General features: G+C 39.7%; 1 protein-coding gene across 1 annotated transcript in view; it reads right to left on the minus strand.

Moving 5' to 3' along the window:
• Positions 1-7,355: 7,355 nt before the first annotated feature.
• Positions 7,356-14,116, minus strand: part of pcdh7a (protocadherin 7a) — a 40,409-nt gene continuing 33,648 nt past the window's right edge. The window contains exons 5-6 of the mRNA XM_031747050.2: positions 12,960-13,161; positions 7,356-11,432 (exon numbers count right to left, since the gene is read on the minus strand). Coding sequence (XP_031602910.1) covers positions 10,894-11,432; positions 12,960-13,161 — 741 coding nt within the window. The 3' untranslated portion in view covers positions 7,356-10,893. The remainder of the gene's footprint in view (positions 11,433-12,959; positions 13,162-14,116) is intronic.

The following is a 14,116-nucleotide window of genomic DNA, read 5'->3' on the forward strand; positions in this document are numbered from 1 at the left end:
TTCTCTGTCAAGACGAACCCACATAGCTTCAATAATGCTGAGGTCCGGGCTCTGGGGAAACCAATCCATGACTGAATGTGTTCTGCTGGCATACCTCAGGCTTTTCTTCCTTCTTCCCTTCCTTAAGAACGGCTTCATGACAGCCATCACTTCCAATGAGACAATTTCTGATAAGGCTTTGGTGAACAGAATACGGGTCAGATGCATGTCTCAGGTCCTATGTCAGGTCTTTCAGGAACTGTCCCCCTGTTTCTTAAGGACATAACTTTCAGATATGTTAGATGTTATTTAGGTCTGCACACTTCCTCTTTTACCTTCAACTTGAATATTTTCCTAAAACTTTTTAAGCACTGCATTTCAAAAGAAAGAAGGGATGGCTAAAGAACATATAAATGCTATTTTTAAAATTTCACCCCTGCAGCACATTTCAAAAAGTCACGACAGGGAGCATTTTTAGCATTGTATTGCATCCCCTGTTACCTCTTCTTTTAAAAGTACCCACTTAGTATTGGGGAACTGAGAGCAATTAGCTTTGAAAGGGAGATCTTTTCAAATGCCTGTTTAGGATTTCAGCTGCTCAACAGATTGGGGGCCTCATTTGTTATGTTTTTCATTTCATAATGTGCCAAATGTTTTCAAAGGGTGACATGTCTGGACTTCAGGCAGGGTGGATTTTCATCTGGACTCCTTTAATATTGTGCCATGCATGCTGGTGTTATTCATTCCGAATGTGGTTTAGCATTGTTTTGCCCGACCACAATAAGCGAGGCCTTTCCCTGGAAAGGACTTCATCTGGATGGCAGCGTGTGCTCCTTCACAACTTTTATATTATAGCTGGCAGGCTCTTAACAGTGACAAATACTCATGAAAGAGAGGCTATAGATGGGCCACAATTGAAAAGAAAAGCCTGCATAAAGTCCCTTAGTTTGTTGTTGGGTGACCACGCAATGCCAGAACAGCCTGAACGTGCCCTGGCAATAACATCCATCCATCCATTCACCCATTTTCTTAACAGCTTACCCATTTCAGGGTGGTGGAGACAGCTTTCATCAGGAGACAAGTGCACTACACCCCAGACAGTTTCCCAGTCTACGTGAGGGCCCCTGGCAATAAAAATGTCTGAAACTCCATTGGAGGGATAGAGCACCATTTTACCAGAAGATATTTCCTCATTTAGTGTTTTGATGATAGTGATGGAGAGTGCTGTCTAACAAGGCAGTCCAAAATCTCTAACAGGGGTTTGAGCGGAGAGTGACTGGTGACTGCGAAGGAGATAGCATAGCACCGACAATATATTTTTTACACCTTGGGGACCATGGATTGGAACAGTGTGATCCTGGAAAAGAGGACTAACACTGAGATAGATATGTCAGGATAAAGGTTATCACTCAGAACAACTTTGCATTGACTGGCAGTGATCCACTGTGAGTCTGTTTTAAACATCGCTTATCCCGATGCATGAGTGTAGTGAACTACACAGTAAAGCAGCCATTATGTAGTTTTCTCCTGCTCCATTAACATGGAACAGCATGGACCGCAGACTGTCTCATGTTAGTTTCACACAGCATTAGTCAGCGAACTTTCACTGATGTCACACGATATCTTAAAGTAAGCAATAAATACTACGCAAAACATATCAACTAGTGTGACAAAAAGCCATGTGCATCCAAACGTTGCATACGATTAATTATGCTACATCTGTACGATATCTACACCCATCTGTGTTCCCTGGAGGCTCATTTCCCTTTATTGCAGTCCTCAACAATAACAGCTACTTCTACTTCACTTAATTTCCACATTTCATCTGGAGGCTGATATCACTTGATCTCAAGTGTTTTCTCAAAGGAAGCGCTGTTTAGTGAGTTTGCTTTATTGGGGTTGCTTTTGCACTCACTGTGCATCAGTTGCATACGTTATAGTGTCCCAGGGTTTATTTGCGCTTGCTTCCTAAAGTCCTAAAACACCATGCTGTGTTTTAGGGAGACCAGGTGTGAAAATGATAATTATGAAAATTAATAAACAGTCTTTAAATGCTGCAGGGAGAGCAGTGCTGGGGCTTGCTTTAGAAACAGTGGATCCACTTACCCTTTCTATGATCATAAAAAAAATGTAAAGGTCAGAAAGATGTTCATCATATGCAATCTGAAATGTCAAAGATTTTAATTTTATGTCGTATGTAACAGATAGGAGTATTTTGTAAAAGCAATAAAGCAGACTAGTAATAGCACATAGTTTGACATTTATTTGATCTTTCCACTAAAACTTCATTTGCTTGGAGATTTTTAATTTACAACATGCAGACTATATATATATTTGAAAAGAACATTTTCTGGCTTCTAGTACAGATGAACTGAATCCAGACAACATCACCTTCACAGAGACCAACAGAGACCTGCATGCTGCCGCTGCCATCTGCTCTGGGAGTAAACCAAAGGGATGTAATATTGAGCTTCTGAGGCTGAAATTATGCATGTCTTCCGATTTTGTGCTGCAGGCGATGAAATCACAGAAATGTAAAACAGTGGCTGTGTGTACGTAGAGTTTACACAAGTCTGAACAGGTGCCATAACAATGCAATGACTTCCCATCCCTTGAAAGAGTACAGACCGCTTCTTGGGCACAACAGAGGATTGACTGCATCCAGGCAAATTACTGAGCCAGCTGTGCTTTCGTCCTACTACTGATAGTCCCATAGGCCCCTGCAGTGCATATTTGAGCTGCATCCAGCATCCGTGCAATAAACAAAAAAGTCTGCTAGTTCTCTTTAGAATGTGACGATAATTTGAGTGACATCCAAAAACAAAAGAAAATACGCGGTAATGAATGGTCCATCATTCGTAGCTCTAAAACTGACATTTTTGCAGAGATAGTACGGATCATAACTATAGTCCTAATTTCAACAACAAATTTATCAAGACTACAAAAATGATGATTGCCTTCTGAGGAGGAAGTAGAGGGATGCAGTTTGATTATTAATGGCATTACCACTTGACATGATTACACATCACCATGTTAAATGTGTCATCATCAAATGCTTTTAACAGCAGTAAATCACATCTGCCTGAGAAAGACAAACGTTCTTTAAACTAGATGCTGTCCATGCTGAACTTTAGGGAAAATGGTCAAGACTCTCAAGATATTCAGAATCTGAAATGGATGTAGATTGATTTAAACTTGAGCAACAATGTTTTTTTGTCCTCTTTACTTGAGTAATAGATGAGACTGCATTTGCTATATGGATGATCTATTTAAATAAAGCTTTAGGGCAGCAGTTTTTACAGTACTTTTTTTATCCCCCAAATGAAAACAGTCAAAGCGAATTACTGGAAATAGAAACAAGGTGTGTAACATATAAGGCGTATCTATCTGTCATGGTACTGCTTATCCCACTTAGGTTTTCACAGGGTGGCGCTGGAGCCTGTCTCACGAGGCAAGAGACCAGAGAGTGGGGGTGTTATTTACTAACATGCAAACTTAACCACATGTAGTAAAATTTCGACACTGGACTGCTGTCACAACTTTGATTCTCAATTAGCTACACAAGTGAAAAAACCCTCACAAACCTTATTTTGTGAGGTTAAAGAGAAAAACAACAAAAGACTGAAGAAACATTTGGAAACCCGAAGAAATGGTCAATCAGGAGATGCAATCACATCCCTGCAATCACTTGAAACAGAAAATCACATGTCACCACCTGCAGGTCATCAGCCACACACACTCACACACACACACACAGAGCCACGCACACACACACAGAGGGTTTTTATTACTTCCTACGGATTATGAGCTCAGACTTATCTGTGAGGAAATGGCACAAACAAAGTAAACACATTTGAGGAGACCCATGGGGTAAATTAAAAACACTGAAAAGTAGTCTCGCCTTGAGACCATTACACCAATCTAAGCAGTGCGGTCCTGCAAATATGGAAATAACGTTACTTTGTGAGTGTCAAAGTGAGTTGTCTGAGAATCCCATGATTGTTACATAAAAGCAGAGCAGAGGCTGTGAAAGGTTCTGTTAGATTTCATCAGTATGCAGTGAGGAAATCCTAAGTTCACTTTTAAACGTGTGTATAAATCAATCCTTAATTTAAAAGTCCTTTTAAAAGATTGGACAGAATATAAATGTGTTCATTCAGGATGTATAACTGCAAAACTTTAACAACATATATCAATGAATTTAAATGCTGATTTAGCTGTTTCTCTTTTATCTTTATGAAGAACGGTTCCACCTGTTCCGCTTTGCCACAAATACTGCATTGCGTATTTTTCTTCCCTGCTGAAAACTATTCATCATAAAGTCCTGGTATAGTGACCATCGTGACATCGCACATTTGGTACGGCATGGCTCTGCAATCTAAAACACGTAGAAGCCGTTAATGCATTTTACAGAAATGACTATTCTCACTTTTTTGGATTTACTTTGACATCGGAAACCAAACTGACATTGATACTGTGTAAACTAGCCTTAAAACATACCTTCAGTCTTCATACATTACAGCAAGTGCAAAGCTAAGCACAGCAGAGCACTGCCAAATACATTACATATTTTATAGAAATATATAATTGGCATATTTATCCTGCTTCATAAACATTTAGGAACATTTGAATAACCCACTTTTCATCTGAAAAGTAGCTTTTATCATGCAGGTATAGGCAGATGCCATCATGCTAAAAGACGTGCTTTTATATAAAAATGTGCTGTATATGTGTTATTTCCTGCTTCCTTATTCCTACCAAGAATGCTGATGGCACAGCTTTGATGAGCTGAGGCTGGTGTGACCATGAAAAGATGAAAAGACATAAATGACAGCCTATCGAGGAAGACGGGGAGGATCAAATCTCACATCATCTGTCTGGCATATTGGCGAGAAATAATGTTTACAGCTCTGCTGCAAGGCTCCCCTTAACACAGGAACATTGCACTGACAGAATTTATCGCATCCTTAATGCTTTATCTTCACTTCTACCAATCCTGAATGTTGTGTGTGTGTGTGTGTGTGTGTGTGTGTGTGGACAAGTTGCAGAACTCTACTTTACATCTTCTACTCTTACACCTTCTGATAGGATCTGAAAAAAAAACCCCCTCTCATCGGAAAGCACAAATGAATAAGACAGGCGAATTTCAACATATTACACCAATATGTCTTTTCACTTTGATGCAATGAGCCCAAGGTTCTCTGTGCATGTAAAGCCAATTCAAAGGCAATTCACTCTAGCTTTCTGTCACTCAGAAGAAGGGTGAGCTTAAGCCCTTGAAAACACCTGACAACTCCAAAGACCACTTGATATACTACTGGGCAGTGTGCGAGGAGGTTAACATGCCGGGATTTACTTCACCGGGCGCATTCGCAACACTTTCTTCTATCTTTCTAAAATCAATAAAATGAACATCAATCGGATGTATCCCTTGAATTTAATGAAGAGTTTAACTTAACTGAAGTTCTCTTTTTCTGGATGGCAGACAATTTCTTATCCAATTATCATTTACAAAACCTTTTATGGCTATTGCTTATTATATGAGTAACAGTTGATTGATATGATGGTTCTGATGTTTCAAAGAAGGTTCTTAATATTTTTAAATGATTTAATCAATGTGTGCTTTTATTACTTTATTATCAGCTACATAAGAATTCGTCCTCTGAGGAATGCAAATACGTCTAGGTGGCTATTTCCTGAAAACTTAAAACTGTGGTCAGCACTTCATAATTATTTTTCCAGTTGAAAACAGCCTTTTGTTGAATGGGTGGCACACTTGCATAGTAATACAAGCGATTATTCTAATTGATGATGATAATGATGATGATAATAAGGGCACACAATTATATGACTTTAGAGTCCATCAACTGACATTTTTTTCACTGAACCTTAAATCAAATGTGAGATCATTATAAGCCATCACCAGAGGAAAAAATAAAACAAGACACATTTGAACTGAATTTTGTCAGCCCGTCTCTCAAACAGCAAAAGTAATTTAACCCGTGACGTGAATAATAAGTTGGAATTGTTTGAAAATCAAATTGTGGAACAGGAATGCATTAAATAATGAGTGCTGTAACCAGCTCAAAGTTCAGGAGAAAACATGCTGTTCTGTGACAAAGCTAAACAGAGTAGAGTGCAGGATTTGACTTTTAGTAGCTGCAATGCCCCTGATAATGGGTACTCAAATATTAAAATGTGCTTGTTTTCTGAAATTATCAATTCCTTTCAAGAACACTAAAGTAATGTTTAAAGAGTTATCACATCTATCATGTAAAATATATATTGTATCACATAAATACGAAGAACCTTCTTTTCTTAAAGGATCATTTCCAAGATTTAGGTGCGTCATATTTTGGTATTTTATTACATCAAAATCTTTAGCAAATATTTTTGGTTCAGTGAAATGAGTCTTTTGAATGAAAATGACATGTTTTTTTTTAATGTAAAGTTAATGCCTTTAATGACTTAAAAATATTATTGTACTTCACTTCTGCATGTTTGAAGGGGTTATGACACACAGAGAAAAAGCTCTACCAGGAAACTGACGTAATACCGCGCATGACCATCTGGTGTCAGCGTTGCATACTCAAACCAAACACAGATTTCTCTTTTTTCTTTTCCTTTCTTTTTCGTTTTGACATTTTAAAGTCCTTCACGCTAATCTTTGTAGCAGTTAACACCTGTGAAGCATTTTCAGATAAGTCCAAATCCAAATTGCTTCTACATTTTAAACTTTTCTCGTAACAGGGTCCAGTGCAGAATATTACAAAGTTGATAGACTGTTCCACCTTTTAGTGATAAACTTTTTTTCTTTAGTGATAATCTAATTTTCAGATATCAGCCAGCTGCAAAAAATGACATTGTAGGAGAAAATAAAAGTATCATCTCTCTCATATAATTGCATGACCGTGGTGCTGTTGGTTCGACAGGAAGGCAGACGAAAGCTAAACTTCACTGGGCGTTCTTGACTTTGGAAAATGTAAATGAGAGAATGACCTCCACACTTCAGTCTGCTTAGAAAATTGTTCTGAAGAGTTTAACTGCAGTTTGCTGTTATGAAACTGAGAAATTAGACCAAGCTGACCTTGAATAAAGATTGCCTTGTCCCCAGTTTTGTAACCACTTTTAAGTACGGCTTCCATTCGCTGTAAGTAATGACTTTATTGATGGCCATTACCAACCAGTAATCAGTTCACTGCTATGAATAAAAAACAAAAATCTGCAGTTTTAAATGTAGGTATGAATAAATTTGCCAACATTTGTCTCAGTTCTTGATAAAAAAAATATTGCAAGTTGTTTTGCTTGGTGTCATTACAAGTGTCACACCTGCTGTTGCTCTCATTGTTACTGTGTGAAATAATCTGAGAACAGAGTGAAAGTGCTAACAGCCAAACGGGTATGTCTGAAGTTTTTAATGTCAAAGTCAAACTTTTACATGATTAATCTTCATACCAAACCATTCGTCAAGAGCTTTTCTTCTTCTTCCACATCATAGCAAATGCAATTAGTTCATTATGTAATTACAGGGGGGAATTGGCAAAAAAAACAAAAAAAACAGAGCCAACCCCTTAAGGTAAAGAAAACAAAGAAGAGGAAAACAAAAATAACATTTTTTTTCCTTTTTTTTATCAAGTGCAGATTTGAACCTTAAGCATGCCATCGTTTGTTATGGTTTCCGGTTGTCTGTTCTACAGTGTTCTTTATTTGTACATGGCTAGGGTAACAGCACAAGGGGGATGACAGGTACATGGTGTCCACTGAAGTGTCTCTTCTCAAAAGTGTCTTGATTAGTAGGTGGCAGATCTCAGACATGATGCCTTTCTCTGTCTCTCTCCCCTCTTCATTTTCGCAGTAGACTGAAACATCTTCATGTTTAAACGTGCAGTATAAAAAAAGGACACACCCACACAGAACCATTTACATAAAGTTCCCTTAAATCCACTCTTAAGTGTTTGAAAGGTGCCATCATGGAACTGCCATAAAACAGCAGTTTGAAGAAATATTTGCCACTTTTAAAAGGCAGGGCTGTCTCAAGAGTCTCTTTGCAAAACTCACAAACTGGTTTCTCCACGGGTTCTTGATGATCTTTAAGGGTCTGAAAACCATTTATCTCAACTCATTCTCCCAGAGAATGAGCACGTGTCCTTTTGTCTCTCAGAACATGTACCATGCAGGATATTATGATTGTTTTCAATCCCCATGAAGTCTCCAAGAAGCGAAAAATCCCAAATGTTAGGCTTTGAATTTTGTTACATCCTCAGCACAGTCCATCAAAAACAGAGCTCAGTAAACAGCCATATTGGGGTATTTGGGAGTAATGAAGGCTTTGGGAGTAAATACATCAGTGGAGTTGAAGCTAAAGAGTGTTTTTTACAGAGTTGGAAAGTTAAAGATATATACAGGTATACAAAGTATATCCCCACACACATGGAGGTGTTCTTATCCTTGTAAAATCTAAGGAGGTGTCACAATGATTCCTGCTTCATTTCCAGTCCAGTTACCTTTCAGTGAGGGGACAGTCAAGCCGCGACTCTGTGAGTAAGCTGAACCTTACTACACATTTGAGATGGGCTTTACGTTTGTTTCCTACTTCCTTTTTAAAAAAAAAAAAAAATGTCTTAGTTCACTCTTATGTTCCGAAAACAACCAGAAAAATTAAGAGACACACTGGCAATTTTCCAGCAGTGTTACATTCCTCTATCCAGACATTAATGAGATCAGAACAGATCAAGGGAGGAGAAGAGAGGAGAAAAGAAACTCATTAAGACCACAGGGACGACCTAACCCTATTATCCCTATCACACCACTGAGCCACACACTGATGATGGGAATTAAGATGTGTTGGCCTCAATCCACACCCACTCTTTAGCCCAATGCAGCAGAGTGTGTCGAAGTCGTGCAGTAGCTGATGGGAAGGACAAAATGTGAAGGAGTCTGTTATCTGTGCAGTTCAGCACAGCAGTATGGGCGTGTTCAGGTCAGCACTGCGTGGTGAAACGGGTCGCAGCACAAGTCTTACGTTCCCACTTCACTATGTTCTTCTTTTAATATATATATATATATAGCCTCTGGCATCCTTTGTGCCAAAGTGAGCGAAAGGGCCCAAGGTTACTCCAAACTCTCTCCACGATAAAGAAGAAACGAACTCATCCACTGAAGCTAACTCCCTTGCTGCAATCATTATCTCCATTTCCCCGCGAGCACACACATTTACTAGAGATGTATCCAAATAGGCGTGGTATTCAAAAAAGCGTGTGGTTTAAAAAAGAGAGGAAAAAAAAGATAGCATAATCTTTCTTTCATGCAGTTTTTTTCTTTCCTTTTTTTCTTACAGAAGCTATAGAAGTTTGGTTTTTTCTATGAGTCCTACGTACAGCAGAATAGCTCCGGTTTTCACATTGTCTATCGTCACTTACAGTAGATGTCACTGAAATTCCCTTTAATGTAGTCTCACACATCAGTCAGAGATGAATAATTATTAAATACATTTCATGTTTAAATACTGGATGGAGGGGAGCAGGCAAAATGCTACAGCTAGTTCAATGATAATGTTAAAAAATTATGATAAAAAAGCACATACATACATAGTGCATATGAACTACGCATTGTGTTTATATGACTTATGTTTAAATATGCTGTGTGTATGTGTGTGTTGTGTTTGCGTGTTCTTAATTTTTTCTGTATGAAAGTTAATGCAGGTTATTACATACTTTATGTTACACAGCCACTGACTCGGTTCATAAACAGTGGCCTTATGCACGTCCACATTCTGTAAATGCACTGTATGTTTGTGTTTACATGCTATGCTCAGTGTATGAGCGCTTGCATGCGTATGAGTGCATGTGTGTCCGCGTGTGCGTGAGAGAACACTTATCATACATGAACACCGTTAGGATACCTTAGATGTGCAATGAACTAAGCACCTCAGTCTATTCCGGAACGAAGGACAGCAGCGGAGAGATAATGCTGCTGTTTTATCAAATACTGACATACACTATATACATACAGACTGGGTGTAAAGGTAAAATAATAAACATATATTCTCACACACGCCCGAATACTGTGGCACTACTGACATACTATGAGGACACTGTATTCTGAAAAAATTACATTTGATTGTAAGAAAAGTCTGTTTTCACATTGTTGCTGTTTGTTCTGAATCGTATGTGTTTTAAACACCTGACGTTTTTTTTCTAGTGTGTAACATTACGGCGATCACACTTGGTTGGTACTTTACGCTCTATTTATGACAGAAAATCCTCAAGAGATGAGCAGTTTGATTGGTTAATATCCCCCTCTTGTGTTATGATACAGTTGATTAGACATTAGAAAAATTGATTGGTTTGAATTAGATTCAAATAACTCAATCAAAGACCCGTCACTTCTTTTTTAATCTGTTTTGACTGGATGAAACCTCTGTGGTTTTTCAGCAGATGGCTCACCAGTTGAGTCCAAATCTGGTCCGCTGTAGCCTCAGTTTTTATACGCACTCAGGAATTTATAGCATCAGAATTTACACCGTCTCCGCCTCTTTCTTCTTCATACAGTTCCCTCTGTGGGATAGGGTCAGGCATGCATCGGATTCAGGTAAAAAGAAGAGAAGATTGTCCTCCTCCACATTGTCATAAGAGGAGCTTTGCCTGTAGCTAACTTTCACCAGTATTTAAAAAAAAAATGCTTTCAAAAGTGTTCTTTTTGTTCAGGGTTCTCCTAGGAGTTCATCCAATTTTTTCTACATTTAAGGGCCTATAAATATTAGTCAGAATCCAAAAGTATTTTTGGAAAACATCTTTTCTGACAGTTTCACATCTTCCCAGGTTCCAAGTCCTTTCACGCTTATGACTTGCCAGTGAAGTTTTAATCCTCCCTCTTTTTCCAGAAAAGGGAGTAGTGGTGAGGACTGCATTGATGTCACAGGTAGACCTCACGGCGTGACAAGGTCAGGCAGGATGTGGTCTTGTAGTCCCCTCCTGTCCGCGTCAGTGGTATAACCTCAGGTGGGTTTTGGCCTTCTCCCCCTCCCTCCTCTTGTTGGCGTCTCCCGAAACCAGCACTGCTAAATGTGTCATAGGATGCAGAAGTCATCTTGCGGTTAAGAAGGTTACGGTTGTGATCACCCATATTCCTGTTGTGGTTTCCCCTACCCAGGGTGCCAAGCGGATCCCCATTGGCTAGAGGTAATCTCTGACCTTCTCCACCGACGACCACTCCGGGTTCGGAGCTCCCCGCGCTTCCCGCACTCTCACTGTCGCTCTCATGGTCATTACCGCGAAGATTATTGTTGTCATCTCCGGGGGCGAAGGTCGAGAGTCGTGGGGGGTCGCTGCCGTGGCGCTGACGCGGCCGTGGCGAAGAGCGGACAGGCATCCAACAAGTGTCAGAATGGCCAAACTCATCACACTCCCTGGTACACTTCCCTGTCAAAGCTACATCTGGCAGCTGTCTAGCATCTGGATACAGAAAAAAGAAACAAAAGAAGTTAAATGACATCTCTGCCTTAATTTAACATGTAATATATCACAATGAAAACACTGGTGAAAAAAGAGTGAAAGGGGAATGTCACAATGAACTGACTCACGGTGCCACACACTAGACCACCAAATGATGAGGAGACAAGGAAATGAAAAGTACCAGAGAGAAAGGAGAGATGAACAATGAGACAGGAAGACAGAAAATAGCTTAAAAAGGATGGTTTTCGACAAAGGTTGCAAAGAAGGGGGTTGAATTAAAGGAAAAATGCTGCTGGAGCAAAAAGAAAAACTGCTGACATCCAAAGAATGTATAAGAAAATCAGGTGCGGTTCAGCATTACATTAAAGGTAAAAGGTGAGGTCAAAGCAAAAAAAAGAAAAAGAAAAAAATTACTGAAAAGAAAAGGAAATTCATCATCAGAAATTTGAATGGCAAGACTAAATTTCTTTATGTGGAAGGAATTGATTGGATGTGTATTTGTAACATCCCTCCAGTGCTTTTTTCAAAAGGTTAGCGAGGCTACCAGAGATTTAATGCTGATGTATTGTAGCCTTATGTATGCAAAACCAATCGTTTGTCTTTTCATGTCTTGTCACGTCTTGTAATGTGTTCATTTCCTGTTAAAGCTTCTAACTTTGGCTTCACTTGAATTTACCGCAAGAAATGAGATATCTCTGCTGTAATCTGCCAGCAAAGTTTTACTGAATATGTAGAGCGGCAGCAGTAACTTCATGTGAAACCAAACAAGCACATACTTGTGCAGTATAATTAAAGCCAACACAATGAATTCTCTGTTCAATTCGTTTCTCCATCTGACCGTGACAAAAACTTATTAAACTCCACAAAATCCTCAAGATTTCACACACTGGCAAGAAGCAGCATTGAACTGGAAACTCACTGAAAGCCACAGAACTAGTTATTCACCAAGGTGACAGTGACCCTGGCTTGTTGCCGATGTTGCTGCAGCCCTGGCATGACCATATACAGAGGAAAGACGAGTGAAAAGATCAAAAGAATAACTTCTTTTTGTCGCTTGCCATCCTTGACAAAGACTTTGTACAAAAAGGTGAAAACACAATTTCATTGGTGAAGCAGAGGCTTGGACAAGGCCAGGGATGGTTCTCTGGCATAACATACTAACACACATTAGCTTTTATTAAAAAAAATCTTCACATCTTACTCAGAAACACTCTGTATATGCGGGGCAAGCACACGCACACACACACACACACACAGAACAAATGGTTTTTTGTATAAAACAGATTTCCATCATGTGAAAGACTGAAAAGACTCCCGAGGCCTTGACAGCAAGTCGAGGTTTTAATGAAAGTGTTATTGTGTGTTTGTATGGCACAGAAAGAGGAGGTGAGAGTGTGCGAGAGAGAAATAGGGAAAGAGAAAATGAGAGACATAGATAGTGTCTATCAACATGTCCAATCAAAGTAAAACATATACAAGTAAATGCATCGCTCAGCCTTTTTGAGCTCTGATGCACCATGTGTGTACCATTCTCCACGTGCTCCTCCTCCCCTACGCTGCCCTCAGGTGTGGTTCGCTCGTAGCCTTCCTCTGGAAGCGGCAGGGCTCCCAACCGTGGCCCTGATGAACTCTTGCTACTCGGAGTCTCCGAGTCTTCCAGGCCACTGTCATAGCAACCACCGTCCTGTGGTTGGCTCACTACCGAGAAGGTCACCCGGCGAAGGGTCCCCTGCAGAAAACAGACAGACACACACGCACAATATGAGATTAATCATCCAGTATTCCTAATCTGAGGTTCTAAATCTGAGGATTAGGCTGTTGGGCAGGGGTCTGCAAAGACATATTGGGATTATCGGAGGATGTTCGCCTTGATTATGGGCTTAGCTGCTACAATGCAGGGTAATAGTTACCAACCAATCATGGCACTCCCTCAAAGTTTTCAGTTGGCCTTTAATCCCAGTTTAGATTAAGGCTTCTGGACATGGTTGATGTTTACAAACCTCTGGACTGGCCAGAGAAAGTTGCTTTTCAATCTGGAATGGTGCCTAGTAGTAGCAGCTGGGTAATATAAAGTTCAAGCTCACAAACAACATTCAGCGCTGTATTGAAATAAGAGAAGGATGTTAAATGATGAGTCTGGTGACATTTTACATCTTTCTCATTGACAGCAAGAAAAAACGGACATGCACAGATTTGATGCTTTTGACTAAAGTAAAAGCCGGGGTGAAGGCCTGCCATTTTTCTGTCTGTCTCTCAGATACAAATACTGGTAGGTCAGATTTTTCGGAAACGTGCTGGAATGGTGGAACATGCACAAAGGAAGAGGCCATTAAATTTCGGTCTGAGCGTGGTTAACTCTTTTGAAACTGCAAAATAGGGACTCGGCAGTGCATGCGCTTTCCAGTTAAAAAGGCTTGTCTGTGTATCCAAAGGCTCATACAGCTCCTCTGGCGCAAAGGGTGACATGTTCCTTCAAAATGAATGACAGGCAGCGTATTCAGCTCAAGCCAGTCTCTACTAGATCATCCTGCTGTGTATGTGGAATTCGCACTAGCTTACTTACTAAAATCCACTGCATTTATTTAACCCCGTAAAGCCCGAGTTTTAATTTATGTCACATTTGCTACACCTGGCATTTTTTTATTTCTATTTTTTTATTTATTGTTTAAAATGTATTGTGAGAT

This window comes from Oreochromis aureus, linkage group 6 (genome assembly GCF_013358895.1).
Source record: "Oreochromis aureus strain Israel breed Guangdong linkage group 6, ZZ_aureus, whole genome shotgun sequence".
Lineage (NCBI taxonomy): Eukaryota > Metazoa > Chordata > Actinopteri > Cichliformes > Cichlidae > Oreochromis > Oreochromis aureus.